The sequence below is a fragment of the Cladophialophora bantiana genome (genome assembly GCF_000835475.1).
Source record: "Cladophialophora bantiana CBS 173.52 unplaced genomic scaffold supercont1.15, whole genome shotgun sequence".
NCBI classification, from domain to species: domain Eukaryota; kingdom Fungi; phylum Ascomycota; class Eurotiomycetes; order Chaetothyriales; family Herpotrichiellaceae; genus Cladophialophora; species Cladophialophora bantiana.
Window position 1 is genome coordinate 449981 of NW_015971589.1, and position 19295 is coordinate 469275.

General features: G+C 52.0%; 8 protein-coding genes across 8 annotated transcripts; 5 read left to right on the top strand and 3 right to left on the bottom strand.

The window, feature by feature from the left end:
- Window positions 1-294: 294 nt before the first annotated feature.
- On the bottom strand, window positions 295-1243 carry Z519_09325 (uncharacterized protein; the record flags this gene model as incomplete). Its single annotated transcript, XM_016767049.1, has 2 exons — window positions 295-840; window positions 887-1243. 2 exons carry the CDS (start codon window positions 1241-1243, stop codon window positions 295-297), a joined length of 903 nt encoding a protein of 300 aa, XP_016616565.1.
- An 890-nt stretch (window positions 1244-2133) lies between these two features.
- Window positions 2134-3090, top strand: Z519_09326 (uncharacterized protein; the record flags this gene model as incomplete). The annotated part of the gene is made up of 2 exons (XM_016767050.1): window positions 2134-2188; window positions 2252-3090. The coding sequence occupies 2 exons, from the start codon at window positions 2134-2136 to the stop codon at window positions 3088-3090; spliced, it is 894 nt and encodes a 297-aa protein (XP_016616566.1).
- Window positions 3091-3569: 479 nt separating this feature from the next.
- Window positions 3570-4346, top strand: Z519_09327 (uncharacterized protein; the record flags this gene model as incomplete). Its single annotated transcript, XM_016767051.1, has 3 exons — window positions 3570-3677; window positions 3937-4011; window positions 4134-4346. 3 exons carry the CDS (start codon window positions 3570-3572, stop codon window positions 4344-4346), a joined length of 396 nt encoding a protein of 131 aa, XP_016616567.1.
- Window positions 4347-4977: 631 nt separating this feature from the next.
- Z519_09328 (uncharacterized protein) lies at window positions 4978-9210 on the bottom strand (the record flags this gene model as incomplete). Its single annotated transcript, XM_016767052.1, has 1 exon — window positions 4978-9210. One exon carries the CDS (start codon window positions 9208-9210, stop codon window positions 4978-4980), a length of 4233 nt encoding a protein of 1410 aa, XP_016616568.1.
- A 3261-nt stretch (window positions 9211-12471) lies between these two features.
- Z519_09329 (uncharacterized protein) lies at window positions 12472-13434 on the top strand (the record flags this gene model as incomplete). The annotated part of the gene is made up of 1 exon (XM_016767053.1): window positions 12472-13434. One exon carries the CDS (start codon window positions 12472-12474, stop codon window positions 13432-13434), a length of 963 nt encoding a protein of 320 aa, XP_016616569.1.
- Window positions 13435-14301: 867 nt separating this feature from the next.
- Z519_09330 (uncharacterized protein) lies at window positions 14302-16230 on the bottom strand (the record flags this gene model as incomplete). The annotated part of the gene is made up of 1 exon (XM_016767054.1): window positions 14302-16230. The coding sequence occupies one exon, from the start codon at window positions 16228-16230 to the stop codon at window positions 14302-14304; it is 1929 nt and encodes a 642-aa protein (XP_016616570.1).
- Window positions 16231-17232: 1002 nt separating this feature from the next.
- Z519_09331 (uncharacterized protein) lies at window positions 17233-17750 on the top strand (the record flags this gene model as incomplete). Its single annotated transcript, XM_016767055.1, has 2 exons — window positions 17233-17610; window positions 17679-17750. The coding sequence occupies 2 exons, from the start codon at window positions 17233-17235 to the stop codon at window positions 17748-17750; spliced, it is 450 nt and encodes a 149-aa protein (XP_016616571.1).
- Window positions 17751-18225: 475 nt separating this feature from the next.
- Z519_09332 (uncharacterized protein) lies at window positions 18226-19145 on the top strand (the record flags this gene model as incomplete). The annotated part of the gene is made up of 2 exons (XM_016767056.1): window positions 18226-18545; window positions 18701-19145. The coding sequence occupies 2 exons, from the start codon at window positions 18226-18228 to the stop codon at window positions 19143-19145; spliced, it is 765 nt and encodes a 254-aa protein (XP_016616572.1).
- Window positions 19146-19295: the final 150 nt, after the last annotated feature.

Sequence of the window (19295 nt, forward strand, 5' to 3'; positions counted from 1 at the left end):
CTAGCTGTCTGATGCTCAGTGTCAGACAGGTGCACCTATCCCATGGGAGGGTTCACCGCCTTAAAGAGCATTAAAACTAGTGAGTAGTCCCTAATGAGGCAGCTAGCTATGTGCATTTGCCATTTTGTCCGTCAGTTTTCATTTGCATCATCACCAATGCCGCGCAGCCAGTAAGATATTCCGTCATTCCATTCATTGCCTGATCAGTAGCTGTGACTCTCAACTATTTCGACATTGCCCATCACTAATTACTGACATTGAGGTTCGCGGAAGGACTTCCCCAGAACAAGTGTTTCAGGCCTTGATAGCAACGGCCACGCCATCACCTTCAACAGCAGTTTCTTCCCCAGATGTCTCGGGCTTGTGTTCGGCCGCTGTTGTCTTCTTATTCACATTGTCCTTCGATTCGTCTGCGCCACCGACTGTGTTATCCGCCACACCTGCCTTGTGCTCGTGTACTTTGAGGATAGCGCTATCCTTTCGGTTCCGGATGGGACGGCGGTAGTTTCTCTTCTTCTTGTTGGCTTTGGTCTGAAGCGACTGTGGTCTCTGTTGCTGGTCCTCGTTACCCAGTGCGGTATCCCGCTGGTTCGGGCCAACCTCAACACTAACTTGCGTATTGTTGGGGGTTGCTTTCGCATTTGAGACGGCGGCTTTTGTTCGGGCTTCGGCACCATTGGGAGATATAGTGTTCAGAACACTATTCTTCACGTCATCGAGAAGTCTCTCAGCTACCTTCTGCGCACGGCGGTCTCGTCTAGCTTGGAAGATAGAGCTCCGAGCAGAAAGTTGACTGTCTCCTCTCATGTAAGCAATGGCACGAACAATGGTGTCAGTGGCCTGGGCAAGTCAGTGATAAATCAAACACACGGTTAAGATGACCCACAATGAATGAAGCGTTCATGAGCTGGACGAGATTCGTGGCAAGCAATGCCATGCTCTTGTAGTCCTCTTCTGTCTTGGTCCGGGTTTCCTTTCCATGAAGAACTTTGCGAGCTTTATTCATCATCTCTCTGACGTCCTTCTCCATAGCAACGCTGAACGTTGGAGGGGCGCGGGTTTGCTTCCTGGCACTCCCAGCAAGCTTGGTTGAGCTTCGATCATCTCCCTGAGAAGCGGCAACCTGATCTTTCACGGTCCCAGTTTGAGACGTCACAGATTGCGTGCTAGCCTCACCCTTGTTGATGCCATGTGCGGCAGGCTGGGCAGGCTCAGCTTTGACGCTTGAGGCGTGATTGGCCATGGTCAAGGATTCGGTCAACACGAGGCACACTGTTGGGTAAGAAAGGTGAGTGAGATGCATATTTCGCGAGAGCGTGGTGCTGACCTTGAGTTGGTTGTGGTGATGACAGCATCAGGGCGAGAGTAGTTAGATGACGGAGAGAGACGAGCGGAATTTGACGAAAAGAAGAAGACAAGTGTCACTGGAGCGACGAGGGTGAAGGCACGAGGGAGTTTCCTCGTGTCTGCGGGTTGGGGGTAACAGCGACAAAGGAAAGTACCTACCCGTCCAAGTCGCAGATCAGCCAAGAGGGAAAGTCCGTAAGACTCGGGTCTGGCAGAGCTGCAACGATTGGGACTGAGATTGAGATGGAGCGTGGAAGAGGGAAAGGAAAGCGCGCATAATGAGAGGTGATCAACGAGGCTCCCTCCAGCAGCTATGGACCATTTTCACTTTTCACTCACACAGTCTCTGTTTCCAACATGAAGAGATGGGCCACCTGCCCACCTGGCTCAACCAGGCTCGGGCATCTATTGCCTGACTCTATAGTTGGCAGAACAATAAAATCTTTCCTGTAATTTACCTGAAGATGAATGACTGCCGTGCTTGATAGGAAGCGACTCTCAGAGGGTCTTCATGGGAGACTGATGGTGTCAATTAGTGTGACCCCCCTGAGCCTAGTAAGCCTCCAACGATGACTTTGCTCGGTCAACCTTCCCGCCCAGCTCAATCTCCTCCGTGCCACATCCTCCGTGCGACAAGCCCCTCCATTGACCCTCTCGCCCAACTGATCGTCTTGCATCACATTGTCCCATCTGGCTCCCTGCAAATAAAGGAGTGATTCTGGAAAACAATATATCCTCCTGTGCCGCCCAAATCACCTAGACTGTCTGCTGACTTGAGCCGCAACAATGGCAAGCCTACTTAAAAAGCCCTTCAAGCTTGCTCTCGTGCAGCTTGCATCCGGTAAGTGGTGAGTACTCTGTTTCAAAATTCAGATTTGAAGCAACTATTCTGATGCGTGTACAGGTGGTGATAAGGCAGCAAATCTTGCACATGCTCGCTCGAAAGTCATCGAAGCCGCAAAAGCTGGCGCCTCCATGATCGTCCTTCCTGAATGCTTCAACTCGCCGTACGGCTGTCAATATTTCCCTGTGTACGCCGAGACCGTCCTTCCTTCGCCTCCCTCAGAAGAGAAAGCACCCTCGTGGCACATGTTGTCCAAAGTCGCCGCAGAAACGAAGACATACCTGATTGGCGGGAGCATACCTGAATTCGTCCCAGAGACGAAGGAATACTTCAACACGTCTCTTGTGTTCTCGCCCACAGGAAAGCTTCTGGCGACACACCGAAAGACACACTTGTTTGACATCGACATACCAGGCAAGATTAAGTTCAAAGAGAGCGATGTCCTGTCTCCAGGAAACAAAGTGACTATTGTCGACGTACCGGAATATGGTAAGATTGGGTTAGCAATTTGTTATGACGTTCGCTTCCCCGAACTCGCCATGATAGCTGCAAGGAAAGATGCCTTCATGTTTGTTTACCCTGGAGCCTTCAATACGACAACGGGTCCAATGCACTGGACATTGCAAGCCCGTGCGAGGGCAATGGACAACCAGATTTACGTGGCGATGTGTAGTCCCGCGCGAGACACGCAAGCAACCTATCATGCTTATGGGCATTCGATGATAGTGAATCCCAATGCGGAGGTCTTGGCTGAGGCTCAAGAGTATGAAGATATTGTCTATGCCGAAATTGATGGCACAAAGATTGAAGAGACGAGGAAAGGCATTCCAATCTATACTCAGAGAAGGTTTGATGTCTATCCTGACGTGAGTGCTGGAAAGGTGCGCTTCGAGGAATGAAAGGTGGACGAGTCGTTGCAGAGCAAGAATACAGCAATGAAGACGAAAAAAGACATTGCAGCTGATTTGACCTCTCAGGCTTGTGGTGGCCGAGTTCGGAAATATTGGTGTTGAAAGTGGCTCCGTAGACGCTCCAATCTACATGTATCCATCCCTCTCGCTTCCTGGTCGACTTCGGTGTGGATGCACTTCGTATGCCAGATGCTGCACCACGTGATAGAAATCTTGGCACGGCCTTTCCATTTTCGGACAAACTGCGCACATCCAAATTTCAATCCAAGACGTCTTCTTCAGTCAGTTCAACATTCCGCCAGTGTCTCTAGTCCTTTACCAGTTCAGACAGTATGTGAAAAACAACACCTCCCTGATACTACAGCACATCCATCTCACTAGCCTGAACTTTCGAAGCCAGCGCAAAAATCTCAAAATCTACAGGGACTTGCAGCTGACATTACCTTCCAACTTAGAATACCGTCAAAATGGTGAAAGACAACCCCAAGACCCAGCCGAAGCAGACGGGCAAGAAGTCTCGTTCTGCGATTGGAGACGTCGTCGCGCGCGAATACACCATCCATCTACACAAGCGAGTATGTCTACCACTTGTCTCCTGAAACCTCTCGAAACTCGGAATTGCGCTACTCCCCAACTTCAAGAGAAAAGAGAAGGAAGAGGGGATATCACACATCCCATGAGGCAATCAGTTTAATGAAGTCCACCCGAATGGCTTGCTTGCTCGTCCACCTCCCACCTCGACCCTTTTACATTCCAATTCTCGATATTTTCTCTCCCTTTTACCCGCGAGCATTATGGACGGAAGACTGATTTATCACTCGTACAAAAATAAAGGTTCACGGCATCAGCTTCAAGAAGCGAGCGCCCCGAGCGATCAAGGAGATTCGAAGATTCGCTACACAGGCCATGGTACGTTGCGCTCGCCTTCACTTTCTCATCCTCATCCTCATATATACCCTCCTCCCTCCATTTTTTTTCTCTGCTTCGCAATCTCTTTACTAACCTATTTTCTATTCTTGCCCAATTTCTAGGGAACAAGCGATGTGCGACTCGACCCGCAATTGAACAAAAAGGTCTGGGAATCCGGTATCAAGGGTGTCCCTTTCCGCCTCCGGGTACGGATTTCGAGGAAGAGAAACGACGAAGAAGGAGCCAAAGAGAAGCTGTATTCCTATGTCCAGGCCGTGAACGTCAAGGAGAGGGAGGCAAAGGGCCTCCAGACTGTTGTTGTTGAGGATTCATGAAGAAAACACATAACCTAAACCTAGTCCACACAGGAAAAGCTGGCTGCGCGGGCGCCGGAGGGACTGCGGTCGGTAGAGGCCGGAACACTACTTGTTGGGACGTGTTAGATCTGGGCAGAAGACGGAGCCGGAGCGGATGAGGATGAGATACCATGGCCAAAGCTCTGGGGGTGTACCATTTGCACGTTGCCGCAATGCAAGGGGTGTTTGAGAGAACCGTCTCAAATGGAATCAAAAGTTTCAAGGAAGCAGTTCCCTTTATTCAACTCTATGTAGACCTGCATTCCTTTCCAATTCAGCCCAGGCCCACCACTTGGATCTCTCAAACACTCCGACACTGTCAGTCGGACGCCTAGGAGCTTCAAGTGTCAAAAAGGCAGCCCATGTCCCCGATGGGACAAGGAGACACAGTCCCTTTCAACGCGAGCTCGACATGGGCGGACATACACAATATCGTGTGATGGGTTGGGTATGGCGGATTATATCCCACATCATCTTGTTGCTGTACATCGATAAACAAGCCCCCAAACTCCATCGCTGTGCAAGTTCTCCGCTTCTGATACATGCGATGCTCTTTCCTGTTCGGCCATCCGTGCAACTCGTATTAAAAAAAAATCACCCCCTTGAATTTTCAAGCACTTTTGTTCTCTTCCAGAATCTTCGCTAACTCATTCGCCATCTCCGGCGTTTTCAATTTGAATACCAATCGTGTGAGATTCCCCTTATACATCAGCGCTCCCCTCACTGCACCACTCTTGTTACTCGGGACGCTCTCATAGTTTGTGCTCCCGACAAGATGAGAATTGAAAAGGATATTGGCGCTCGGTTCCACGCGGAACACGACGCGGGTCTTACTGGTCTCCTTGTTTTTGAGGACTCGGATTTGTCCCACGCCCATTGAGTTCCAGTCATTTGGGATGTATTTGGTACCCTTTGCGGTTTCCTTGTTGACAAACATAAGGGCTTTGGACCGGCCTTCCCAGAGACAACTCTCGTTTTCTTCTCCTGCTCGTGAGTCCATTAGCGAAGTTTGCGGATCTTCGGTGCTCTCCTCGGTCTCATTCGTAGCAACGGACTCGTTGTCTGTCAGGCCAGGTGAGGTGGCACGAGACGAGACAACCGAACTAGCCACAGAACCACCTCCTAGATGAGAAATTGCGCCCAAGTAGCCAGGTGCTGGTGAGGGAGTTGGCGCCCCAAATTGAAAGCCCAAACTTGGGGTTTCTGAGCCTCTCGAGCCTGGGGCACTTGTGCCAAAGAGAGTACTGAGCGACCTTGAGGTAGCCGTGTCCCTCCCCTTCTCTCCTGGGGACGGTGCCGTGAATTTGAAAATGGGGGCACTTGTGGGTTTTTCCCCGTTAGCGAACGAGATAGGCGCACCTTCTTTCCAGGTGTTGTCGGTCCCTGCCGGAGAAGTGAGAACTGACTTGGCGAGGCCGCTGTTCTTGTCTGCGTTGTTCGGCGTACTGGGTCGAGAGCCAAACAAACCCTCTCCTGGAACTGGACCCTGTTTGGTAGCTCCACCAGAAAAGATAGAAGTACCTGGACCGGGGGTGGGTGTCGCACTTGCTGCAGATGGGGTAAAATGAAATCCACTTGCAGGTTTGAGGGTGGATGCACCAGTGGAGGAGCCGAATGGAGAAGGCGACGACGATTGTTCAGGCGTCGACTTGCCGATGTGCGATTCCCAGATCGATGGGCGAGACGAGGAGTTCTTCCCTGACTGCATGATAGGAGGTGAACCCTCTTCGGGCTCATTTTTCTCTCCATTTGTTGGTGCCGCTTTTTCTTTATTCGGATTTGGCTCGATGCGCTCGAACAAGCTTTTCCCAGCATTTGGGTTGCTTCTGGCCCTATCCATGGCAGCCTGCAAATCATTGTCGTCTTCATCCTCTTCCTCTTCGTTTGCTTCGGTAACTTCATCTTCAGGAAGGTCATCTTCGGACTCGCCTCCGTCCTCGCTATTGCTGTCACTATCGGTCTGTTCTTCGCCACTATGTTCGGTCTGATCATTGCCCGACCTGCTGCCCCCATTTTCGTCTGCCTCTGCAGCTTCTGATTGTTCTGCGAAAACAGCATTGGAGGTGAGGGCAGAGAAAGAATTAGACGAAGATGAAGGGGCGAAACTGGCGAAAGAAGACTTGGTAGCATTCTTCTCCTTCGACGGCTCAGCGGTGGTACTAAACCCGAACGTCGGTTTAAACCCTCCCTTTGCAACAGCATCGATTTTTGCCTTCTTTGCTCGGCTTTCCTCTTCGATTCGTTTTCGAAACGTTTCCTCGTCATCCTCATCCGAATCGAACTCCTCGGCCTTGCGCTTTTCAATCAGATCTTTCTCGAACTTGTCGGCACTTTCCTTTGCTTTCTGACCAAACGCAGCAAGGAAGTTTGTGCTGCCGCCTCCGAATTTCGGCATTTCGAAGGTCGGTTTCTTTGGCGGTGAGTTCGTTGGAGTTGTCGAAGGCGCAGACGAAGGCAGGTTTGTTGACTGATTGAGTTGGGAGAAAGGATTAGCACTTGCGGCGGATGTCATAGTAAACCCTGGAAAGGGGGTTGCATTTGGCTTGGACCCTGTGGTGGTGACCGGTGAGGCTCCAGGCATGCTGTTTGACCCAAACCCAGCGGTCTTGTCCTTGAGCATTTCAGCCGCCGTCGAAGGCGCCTGATGGCCAGCTGCAGGATTATTCGCCTTGGGAAGGGTTGAACCGGATGATGCAGGGGTGGGTTGCGAGCCGAACATGCTCGCTTTAGGTAACGTTGTTTCTCGGGCTCTCTTGTTCTGCTCGGATTCTTGTTCGCGATCATCGACCTGATCAGCCTTTCGTTTCGTTCCTGCAACATTGCGCACGAACAACCCCAATGATGCGCCGATGCTATCACGCGCGGCTACATAATGCCGGATGATATTGTCAAAGTCTTGCGAGCTGGGGTCTAGGGTTGCTAGCTTCTTCTGGAGACCGTAGTTCAGCGAATGAAGGCGGTAGTCCCGGTCAAACTCCTGGAACTGTTCGGGAGTCGTGTGGCCGGGAACGCGGGACGGAGCTTTGGTGTACACTGGTCTTTTCACGGGTTCCGAAATCACGGCAGACTCCTCTGCATTTTCAAGAGGCTTGTGTGCTGGGACGCCAGCGGTTCCTGCGGATAAACTTGGCTTCACAGCTGGCGGCTGACCAACTTGAGCAGTTGTGGTGGAGAAGGCAGCGGAAGTGGGCGAAACCTTTTGTGCAGTCTGAGGTTCTTGAGGCTCTGGTCGCGACGGACCACCGAATAAGGTAGGACTCGAAGACGGCTGAGGGCGAGTTGCCTCTGTAGAGGTCCCACCTCTATCCACGGCGGCCTTTGGTGCACTGGGGAACAGACTCGTTGTCGCTGCTTGCGGCTGACTGCTCTCCTGTGCAGGCTTGGGTTGTGCATTGAATGGTGGTTGAGCTGAAGTCTCAACAGCACTACTTAGCTTGCTAAACAGTGTCACACCTGCAACCTTGCCGTCTTCCGGTGCTTTAGCAGGCGAAAATATTGCCCCCGCAGAGTCGGGCTTCGATGGGGGGGCAAAGCCGGGCGCAAAGCCGGACAATGAATTCTGAGCAGCATATTTCGGTTTTTCAGCATCTTCTGGTGCTGGTGCCTTCGGAGGACTAGCCTTGGGAGCCTCCGGTTGAGGGGCAGACTTATCAGCACCTGCCGGTCTCCCAAAAAAACCTGATGTAGTCGGCCCCGTCGTTGGCATCGTTGAGCCGAAATTGAACGGCGCGCTTGAGGATTTGAATTCAGATTCCTCGGCGGCTGGTTTGGGTTGAGCCGTTTCACCAAAGCTGAATGGAGACTTCGTCATGGTTGTTTCTTGTTTCCCGGGCGGGGGGGCGGCTGTCTGACCTGTTGACCCAAGGTTGAAGATGGGTTTTGACGTAGGAGCGGTTGCGGTGGAACCGGTCGCACCAGCAAAGAGACCAGCAAACGGGTTAGCAGCCTGCGCATCGGATTCCGGAGCAGCTGGCTTCTCTGGAGATGAAAGTTTTTGCTGCTGCTCGGCTGCAGGCTGAGAAGTTTTCACAGCACCAAACAAGGAAGTGGCGGGTTTGGGCTCTTCTCCTTTCGAGGCGCCGAGGTTGGCAAAGGGGTTGGTTGTCGAGGAGAGCTGTGCTGAAGTTCCTCCAAAAGAATATACAGCCGAGTTTGTTGAAGGTGAGAATCCAGTCATGGACGTTTGATTTGAGGTAGAACCAAACAGACTGGTGCCACTGCTTTGGGTAGCGGGCGCCGTTGAGCCAAAGAGTCCAGTTCCTTGACTCTGTGGCGTAGTACTGGTTTGCCCAAAGGTGAATTTGGGGGTTGGAGCTTGTGTATCAGGACCCTGTTTAGTTCCGAATGCTGGAAGAGGACTTTGTGGAACCGATGTGGTTTGGCCGAAGTTGAACGCTGGTGTCTGAGATTGTGCAGTCGATGACGACTGGCCGAACCCGCCAAATAGATTCGGGGACTGGGAAGGCTGTCCAAAAGGATTCGATGCAGCAAGGGCCTCCGCGGGCTTCGAAGGTTGCCCGAACACACTCGTACCGTTTGTATTTGCAGACTGAGTTCCACCAAAATTGAAGGTGGCATTCGACTGTTGCCCTGCCGGCTGGCCAAATGTAAAGTTGTTTGATCCAAATGTACTCCCAAATCCAGGTTTCTTCTGAGGGGACTCCATCGAGATATCATGCGCGTCCACAGATCCATTCACATTTGCAAAGGGATTAGGTGTGTCGGAAGGCGCACCGAAGGTAAAAGAGCTCGCCTGCGGAGGCTGAAAGTTGAAAGAACTGCTCGTGCCAGCGGATCCCTGAGGAAATGATTGGCTTGCGCCAAAGGCAACACCGCCGTTCATGCTTGGGAATGACTGTTGTTGGGTAGTGCTTTGGGCAAAGGGATTCGGCGCGCCAAAGGAAGAGGAATGAGAAGGGCGGTTTGAGCCTAGCCGGCCTCGCGGCGTGGCTATCCTGAGAGGCAGTCAGTAAATTTGTTCCAAGGCGCTTTCAGCGAATGCGAAGAGGTCAAGGCAAACTCAAGGCGGTGGATGTAGAGCGTACGGGTAGTCGCAGCCAAGGGACTGGAGCGAGGCGCCCAGGGCGGAGGAATGGAGGAAATTTTGGGGATCGAATTCAGGAGGGCAACAACAACATAAGCGCGACAAAGGGATGAATTCAAAGGTATGCTGGACAGAACAACTTACTTTCGCCGTGCCTGTTGTGCGGCTGTAGACATTTTCGGTTTATCGCCCTCTGTGGGGTTGTTTGCTGTAGAACCGTGATCCTTTGTGATATATTCGTCTGCGACACGTTTCGGCATGTCACTGGCTGGATGGAGAAGGTCGAGGGGAGGAGGGCGAGGGCGAGGGCAAAGACGAGGACGAAGAAATATGAAGTGAGAGGAGTTGTACCATCGAGACGGACGCGTTGATGAGTGATTATGATGGGGTTGTTCTCGGACTGACGAGGGCTCGATAAATGCCTGCGCTTGTGATGAAGAATTGTTGCGCTGCCTCTGCTTTGCTTTGCTCAAGATTCTGCTGCCAGATTCCGGGGTCTCGGATCTTTTGCCCTTTTGGCTGCGAGGTGCGAACTGCCCAACTGTGTGCCGCCTCGTACTTCTGTCGAGCCACCACCCGAGCCACCTCGATTCACGTGATTTCTGTTCACGTGACCGAGCCAAATCTGCAGGCGCCAAATATTCCTCTTCGTCTTCTCCTGTGAGAATTCCTCTACAAATACCATATTTCTCCCACATACTGGGAACTGGGAGATCGGGAATTTCTTTCCTCTCTTTGCCAGTGTCTATGATTCTGCCTTTGGACGGCCGATATCTGCAACACCGTCTTGCCCCGTGCCTGCACCTCAACCCTCCTCTCACCCACCTTTGAAATGAGTGTTTCATTTCGGCGAATCTTGAATCAAGATCTTGCCAGAAACCGGCTCTACTTACTGTCTTGCTGTGCTATGCCTACCGTACCAAGTCCTGGAACCATATTTCACTTTCCAGACTCAATAAACCGGCTCCGAGGAGACAAAATGAGATCTCCGTGCAGATTCCGTGTCATAAACGCCTGGTTGGAGGACGGGATACCAGCGTGGCTTCATGTTTCCGCCGCTTCAGTGTCTCATTTCAAATCATCGCAGCATGGACGATCGAGGTTCCCACTAGCTGTTGAAGGGGTCTTTGGCACAAGAACCACTCTGTCCAAAACCATGCGTGGGCATTCGAACCCTAACCGCATCGAATTCTCATTGCAGTTCCAATTGTCCAATCTATCGCCTTGTGCTCCTGTGAAATTTGGAATAGCAGATGCGGCGCAAGCACCATTATTTCCACGCGTGGTTGGCTTGTTTTCATTGCATATCTGACAAGGCACACCACTATCCGTTTTCACAGCATTGTGTTTCACTCAATAAACGCTTGGCATCCTATGTGAATTTCAGGCAAGTTAGAACCCGTGGGTGCGCCGACCTTTGAATGACACTCGAGAATGCTCCAAGATGCAGCGACGGTGATCTGCCTCGGCCATTTGAAACGGTCAAAAAACCCAAGGCGTAACACAGTCAACTGGTTGCCATATTTCTCCTATATACATTCCATTCTGCGGATTCGAGAGCGAAATCGATAGTGATTACGCGGTCAACGGCAGTGTTGTGCAACAGAAAACCGAACACATGGCGACGAGGATACCTACGTACTAGGGACGCAAATTGATGTCTCGTCCAAGCGAATATCACCCGCTCATTTTAGCAATGGCTAACCTCCCATGTCACAGAGATCCACATCTACTGCAAAGAAATTTCCCGTAATGCTGGAATGGTGCGTCCGAGCCTACGTCCCCAGCCGGCATCCTCTGCACTGCTTAGTGGATATCATCCATCCAATAATGCGGATTTGCCTGTGCATCTCTTTACATGGAAAAGAATCAAGTCTCCAGGAACGAGCCCACTTGATCCCTGCTCGCCCAAAGACACACATCAACGATCAGCGGCAGACACAGAACGCCACATTATGGGAAGGCCAGATCACACCGTTGGCCAAGTGTCAGTGCCACCGTGCTACTGCAGCAAGAACGGCATGCTGTGGGCGTCAGAGTCTCAATTGGCGTTGAGAGGGTGTCCGGTCTCCACCAAACGAGGCATGCTAGGCTTCGAAGAGACTGAGGCACGAGTTATATTGGAGGAGCAAAGGGCAACTTACAAAGAGCATCGGGATAGTGAGCGGAGGTCTTTCTCTGGGCGGCGTACGGAGGTCCAACGAGCCGAGTCGCATGTGGAAAGGGGAGTGGGATTCAATGGAAGGCTGAGCATCCGGACCAGCCAGACATGCAACCCTGAAGACAACCTTGAATTACGAAGCAGCTCCGGACGCGTCCCCCGCATTGACAACACGACCTTAACCAACATAATGACTTTATCCAGGCCAAGGAACCCCAGTCTTTCCGCAGCCTCTGAAGAGCGCAGATGAAGCCCGGTTAAGCTCATGGCCCTATGCCACTGCCTAGCCAAGCACGGCTTGGATCTACTCGCGGCTTTGTTGATCTCAAAGTTTTGAGTAAGCATCATGACTTCCAGCCTCCTCAATTATCCCGGTCCGCCACGCATTGAAGACCCACGACGATGGCAAACCGCACCTCCATCACAGACAGAGCGTCCACTCTTTCCCGCCCCTCCACAAAAAACCATCTTTTCCTATACGCGAACCATCCATGCATCCCGCCTGGCATGCTTCTGACACACGGCTGGATGCTGCAAATCCATCAGCTATGCTGGCGGCAATGCTCTTCGCAACGCTGCCTTTTCGCCACGGCGACTTGGCTCTTCTATTATTTAGGTCTGTCTGTCCTCCTGACCGAAGATGAGTTCTTTCTCCTCTCATGACGAGTACGACCCCGTTTTGCAGGTGTTTTTACTGATCTTCACTATTCGTTTACGGTACCTTGCACACTGCACTCTCGCTTATGTTGCCCATGATGCCACTCTCGCTCTTGTCCTTTGTTACTGTTGCTGCTTTCCTACTACGGTCGCTCGTCTCCGCTGCACCACCAAGACACGTCGGAAGAGGGGACTCTTCATGCACACCTGAAAACATCAAGACTCGGGTGGACTTTAACAGCATGGCTGCCGCTGACCGAAAAGCATACACGGACGCCGTCAAGTGTCTAATGGCTCAGCCATCTCAACTCGACCCAGTTCAATATCCCGCTGCCCTCAATAGATATATGGACTATGCCGTCATTCACGTAAATCGTACACAATATGTCCATCTCGACGCATTCTTCTTGACCTGGCATCGCTACTTCCTCTGGATTTACGAGACAGATCTGCAACAAACCTGTGGCTATACCGGGGCATTCCCTTACTGGAACTTCGCCGCCACGGCTTCTGACCCACACGCCTTCCCTATCTTCGATGGCTCCGAGTATTCCATGTCCGGCGACGGAATCTACAACAACACAGGTCCCATCGTCCTCGGCTCAGCATTGACTATCCCTCATGGTACAGGCGGTGGGTGCGTCACTACCGGGCCCTTCGCAAACATGATTGCGCCGCTAAAATTCATCGACCCAACGCAACTCACCACCGGCACGCTACCAGCTGATGCTTTCTCCTACAACGAGATCTGCCTCATGCGCGACCTAAACGCCTACGTCTCCCAGACGTATACCAACAACGCCGAACTCGTCGCCGCCACGCACGCAATCAACGCTACAGACTTCGAGCTCCTCCTCAACGGCGTCATCGGCTCCGCTTCTCTAGGCATCCACTCGGGCGCGCATTTCTCCATTGGGGGCCAGATGGACAGTATCCACGTCTCCGCCCAGGATCCCGTATGGTATCCTCTACACACCATGATCGACAAGGTCTATTGGAGTTGGCAGACCAATTATCCCGAGCGGGCGGATCAGTTGGACGGGACAACGGGGACAGCGCTGAACACACCGCCGTCGCCGGTAGTCACGCTGGACTCGATCGAACCGGATTGGGGCTACTTCCAATTGGAACCCATCACGGTGAGAGAGTTGATCAGCACGACCGGGGGCCCGTTCTGCTATCAATATGATAATGTCATTTCGTAAGGCCGGCACGCAACATATGCTCTTCACATTCAAAAAGGGAAAAAATGTACTTGATCATGGTGGAGTGAGTGATTAGTTGACTATTTAATTCGGCTCTATCATCAAAGGTCATAATTGGTGCGGCTACTTATCAAGTCTGTTTCTTCCTTCCTCCATTCTTCCATACTATCTCCTTTTCTCTCATCCTTTGCCTACGAGGTTTCACAGCTTAGCGGCGACGCATGCACACACACATCTAATACATATACACATGCATGGATGGATGGGTGAGCGCTCGAGTGAGTAGGTATCGGCGAGATTGAAGGACCATTCGCGGGTGCTCAGTGGAACTGCATCCGATAGCGAGCATGGCGCAAGCATGTCGAATTGGAATCAGACTCAGGTCCCCCTTCCCTCTCCCTCTCAAGATCAGGGATCAGGGATCCAGCGAGCATTGCCAGTGGTAGCACAGGCCGGGTACCTAAGTTACTTACCCAGATAGTTATCTGCAATCAATGGACTTGTATAACAAATCAAACAAACAAACAATGTCCGAGTCTCGCGACTATGTGCACAATGGCGCCGGAAATAGATCCCCTGGAAAGAATATGTCCATCCTCTGTCGTCGAAGCGGTATACCCATGGTGTGACGCGAACGTATAGTAGGTATTGGACGAAATGAAAACCGGGCGGCTTCAGAAGTCGATGACTGCGATCTAGTACTACGAGTTGTCTATCTTGGTTGCCTGCTTTGTTTAATCGTCCAAGCACATAACAACCGGACACATTGTTCTAGTCCCGGAAGTTCCTTTTCATCCCTCGCCTCGTCTTACCAGTCCCTCTCTCTCTCCTCTACTGCCTCTCTCCCGCATCCAAGCTAGGTCAAGGTCAGATATAATCCCTCCTCTTAAGTCTGAACTGGCTCATCCACCGCCTCTCGTCCGCCTGCCTCTCCAAGGCCCGCCTCATGGTCTTAGAGTACTCTTCCTCTTTCCGCTTCCGCTCCTCCTTCTCCCTCTTCTCTTCCACGTCACCCTCGATCTCGCGCACCATTTCCTCATGGTCCATGAATTGCGGATCCGTCGTGACGATTCCGATCTTCTCCCCAGTCCAGATGAGCAAGTCTGCATCGCCTCGGCTGCCCCGCTCCGAGGAAGGTGCGTCGAGAGGGATGATTTTACGCGCCACTGCGTCGCCACATGCAGATGCACAGGTTGAGATGGCGTTGGGATGGTCTGTCAGGAAGTTGTTGAGGTTCCACCTGCGCACGACGCTGTGGCCGTCCCGTTCAACCCATTTCAGTCCACCTTCGGAGTCGGAGAAGACAATTTTACTCCCGTGCGATGCCACGGAGAGAAGTTTCGATTTTGCGGCGTCTTGACGGTTTTTGTAGCTAAAGAGGCCGTCGTTGGCGGTCAGGTTGCGGTTCCTGGTAATGTCGAGGTCGTCATCTTCCGAGGGGCTGGAACTGGTCGAGGTATCCGGGTTGGGTTGCCTTTGTCCAGGCTTGGTGTGAGGAAGGGAGTAAAGCTCTAGAGATCCACGACCCCGGTATTCCCCACATGCAATGAGAGTGGCATCGCCCACTACGTTGAGAGATGCTCGGGCTGGCGGGTGTGGTATCGACGTCATTGCTGAGAGGCTGGCGCTGGAATGGATCACGTATTGTAGACGTGGAAAATATCGGCGGTCGTAGGATAATATACTGGGGAATCTACCACAGATCAGAATTTCGTTCTCGGCGTGGTGTAGAATTGACAGTGGTCCAGGTTCTACTCGGGCATAACCCATCCATCGAGGATTCTGCAAGCGATGGGAAGGGCGCCAGCTAGGTGATCCAGAAGAATGTGTCGACGGACGGCCAGCATTAGACGGCAACGGCGGCGACGTGCCGAAGATGGAAGGGAGCATTGAAGAATCTCCTGACATGTCAGGGAGGATTGCAGTAGAACTTCCTGGTGTGCATGGAACTTCATCCGTCTGTTCATGCGAAGACTGAGATGTCGGAATGACGGGGATTCGTGGATCAACTATGTGGAGGCTCCACTGAGTGCCAACCGTTAATGGCAGGTCGGGATAGGCTGACTGGGACAAGGCTGTTATCTGAAACGGATACTTTGCATGCGACACCACAGTCAGGGTGTTGAGGTCGACCTCGTTTAACACATTGCCGACGGCAACAAAAGCCTTCTGTTGTGACGGGAAGGTGCTCACACAATCCACGACCAGAGTTTCGCCTGGCTGATTGGCGTCAGCAAACAGGATGGATGGTTTGCTCCGTCCTAGCTCTCGAAATTTCCTCCTTCCCAAAGTACTTCGACTGAGATCCCAGATACAGACGCTCCCGTCCTCCAAATATCCAACGGTATTGTCAGTCGTGCCGAGAGAGGAAACCCCTCTAATCTCGAAGGGGCTCGTGTTGTCACTGACGAGCCAGTCGACACTCATAGGAGCATATCTAGACTTGTATTCTGAGTACCAGTCAACCCTCTCGCCTTCCCCTGAGAGATCCCACCGATTGACTGCCCGGGCGCGGGCGCTTTCTCCTCGCCCTTTCGACACATGGCCGTCTGGAGGGAGCCCCCATGATTGACGAGGGTGAGCTGATTGAGGTCGATCTAGCAAAGCATTCTGGAGCCTAATCATGACATTGCCCATAGAGGCACTAGGAGACTTCTCGAAGCATTTGTGCCTCCACAGGGGGTTGGCACGTGCCACCCTGGACAAGGTGGAACATGTCAATTGGACGGAAATGAGTTCCTCGGGTTCGAGGTAGTCGAAGATCTCAATCAAAACCTCTTCAGGTAGTTTGTCCATGGTTGCTGTGTCTTAGAGAGGCATGAATACTCCTTCGAGGTTATACAGCAGTCAAGGCTGACAGGGGGTATATTCGGGAAGACTCAATTGGAGGCTCGAGGATGACGTTGGACATGGACTGTACTTGTAATGATGGACGACCTGGATGTCGGGGATCGACCATGACTATCATCAATTTAGGAAAAAGAATGAATGACAGCAATAACCACCCAATATTTTGCCATGTCGAGGTTTGACAGCCCAAGGCTGCCCGTGATACAAAGGGAAAGGAAGGCTCTGGAAGACTGAAGGCAGGCTAGGCGGGATCCCCGCCCCCTGGAGCGGGAGGAGGCAGCCACCCCGGAGAAACTAAGATCCGGTCTCCGAGAGGATTGCCAAGGACCGGAATTGGTATGGCTGGTACCGAGTATGTGTGGCCCACCAGGCTCGTAAGCTCAAGAGGCCAGGGGACTAGGGACTGAGGACCTGCCTTCTGAGCTTGCTACACAGTAGGTACTCCGAATTTATCACCAGTCCAAGGACTCAGTTGCTGCTCCAATTATGAGTTGGTGATTCAGCTAGAAGTAACCAGTCCACGAGCGCCATTCTGCGTCGTCTCCTGCCCTCTCGCCCTGTATTTAACTATGTCGGACCACCTGATGAGCCCTGTCCTGCACTGTCACACAGGAGCTGCGAAGCTTATCAAAGGGTCGGCGGACAGCCAATCCAAACCGTCCCTGCGGACGCACTTACTGCATTCCCATTGGAGCCATGGTATCGATATCAACGGCAGTAAGGCCCAGATCATCTTCAGTGACAACAATCACCTTGCCCTTATGACGTCTTCGGGGTTCACAGACGAACACACGTGTTTAAATATCTTGGAGGTGATCGCATCAGAAGATGTAATGGAGAAGGGAAGGTAGTGACTTTCAACATCCTAACGGCCAGCGGGGATATCTATCACCTTGATAAAAAAAACGCACAGTCGACCTGGGTCCTGAACCCATTCAACCTGTCATTATGACTGCCTTTCTCGATAAGCTGAAGGTGACTAGAAGCGAAGGGATGTCTGGCATTGGGCCAGGTCAAGGCGCCCTGAGAGACAAACTTGAAACGTCAAATGGGCAATCTTCAGGAGCAGATCCCAGTGACGAACTAGGCAGTGGCAAGGGCCAAAAGCTAGACCGAGGACCCAATACCTTTGGTGGGCCGTCCTTTGGTCGAACCAGCTCAATCCCGAGGCATGAATCTGAAGCATTGAACAAGATGGATCCCAGGATTGGATATGATGCAGATGGTATTCCTCAGGAGGAATTGGAACGCTACGAAACAAAATACGGCAAGCCTTCCGGTAACACCTCCGATGCACGGATGCGTGGAACAGACATGGCGGGCATCGTGAGTTGCCCTTCTCTGTGTACCACTGTTCCCGTTCTAGCTCCATCAAGCCTAACAGAGACTGGCAGGGTCCAGATCAGAGCGTCCTCGAGCAGACCCCGGGATTTCGAGCCAGAATGGCAGATCAACCTGAAAAGTGAGGCCAATTCTATAGACGAATGCCCCCACGAATCTAATACAATACTTGGAGGAAATGATGTTGGGAAAGTTCTCCAAGAGGCGCCGGGTAAGGAAGACCCAAATGGAGGGCTTGAGGATTTCAATAGGGTGTTTCTTAAAGTACATGTGTACCATAGCTGCGCTCTATATCGTCCTGAACTGCCATTTACCTATGTATCGCCCCTCCGAAGTATATAGCTCGCTAGGTACATGTGGGCTTTTGTTATGTTGGGTGACGTCACTCCTGCTCTCGCGTTCCCAACGTCACCAGAGTTCGACCTTGATCGCTTGCACCATTGAGACCTGCATTCCAAGCATCACGAAAGTGCAATTGAAGTCTTTCAGGGCCAGGATGTGGGTATGCAAGCTCTTTCATTCTGGGAGACCTAGCCTCCTACCATGTGAAAGAACAATTGGTCAGAGGCTTGCAGCCCTCTCTCGACTTCCTCCGCAGCCATGATGACCCAGCGGCTGGCGCGCATTTGCCGGCGCGGCCTCCTTCCTCGACACAGACAATTCAGCAGGAATGTCTTTACAAAGGACCAAATCAAGACGGCCGAACTGCAGAAAACTTCTCACACTCCAAATCAAGTAGTGATGGAAGTCCCACACTCGACCGAGTCTTCGGTTATCGACGTTCCCAGTCCGCTCTGGTACCACCGTCTACATCCTGTCAAGGACTTTTTCACCTGGTTCAGCCAGATACAACGACGGAGGCTGCTGGGCATTGCGCTGGGGACATCCTTGGCTACATACCTCTACGGTGGCCTGCTAGCGTAAGAGGTTGGGGGAGAACGATATGACGGGCGGCGCAAATTGAGGATGATCACAGTGGGAAGCTTAGCGTCTATACCGGGTTATAAATGGTAGCGCAGCTGACAAAGCCGGGAATCAGGAGTGGAGGGGAACATTGACATTGTCTTGTCCAAAGGTTCCTCTTCTTGGGCGGCCACTTCAACAATGCCTCGAAACGGGCCTCGATCATGGTCAAAGTTGTCATTCAACAATTTTTCTTTACATCTATCTTCAACACATATTTCTTCGGCATGCAAGCCATGTTATCAGGCGAAGCACCATCAGTCATCACTCACCGTATTGTTTCGACCGTGCCGGAAAGCGTGGTGAGCTCGGCCAAGTTCTGGCCTGCCGTTACAGCAATGAACTTTACCCGTGTTCCCACGCATCTTCGATTTACCTTCTCTGGCTTCTTTGCCGTGATTTGGCGAACATATCTGTCGTATCTGAACCGACGTGAGGAGAAGACTGGGCCTTCGGGCACGTTAGCCGACCAAGCCCGCCAGAAACTATACGAGGACGCCCCTTCAGCTTCCGTTGCTGATGTCTTGGATGGTGTTGATGGAGGCAGCTCACCGTGATACTTATTCTTGGCGCCATCCACACGTTCTAAATAGGCACGAACATGCGTAACCATATATTTAACCGTTAGAACCTGTCGGATCCCCGAATCACCAAGCGGTCATTCACGACATATCACTTCGCGTTTGTCCCTAGGGTAGAGAGTTACG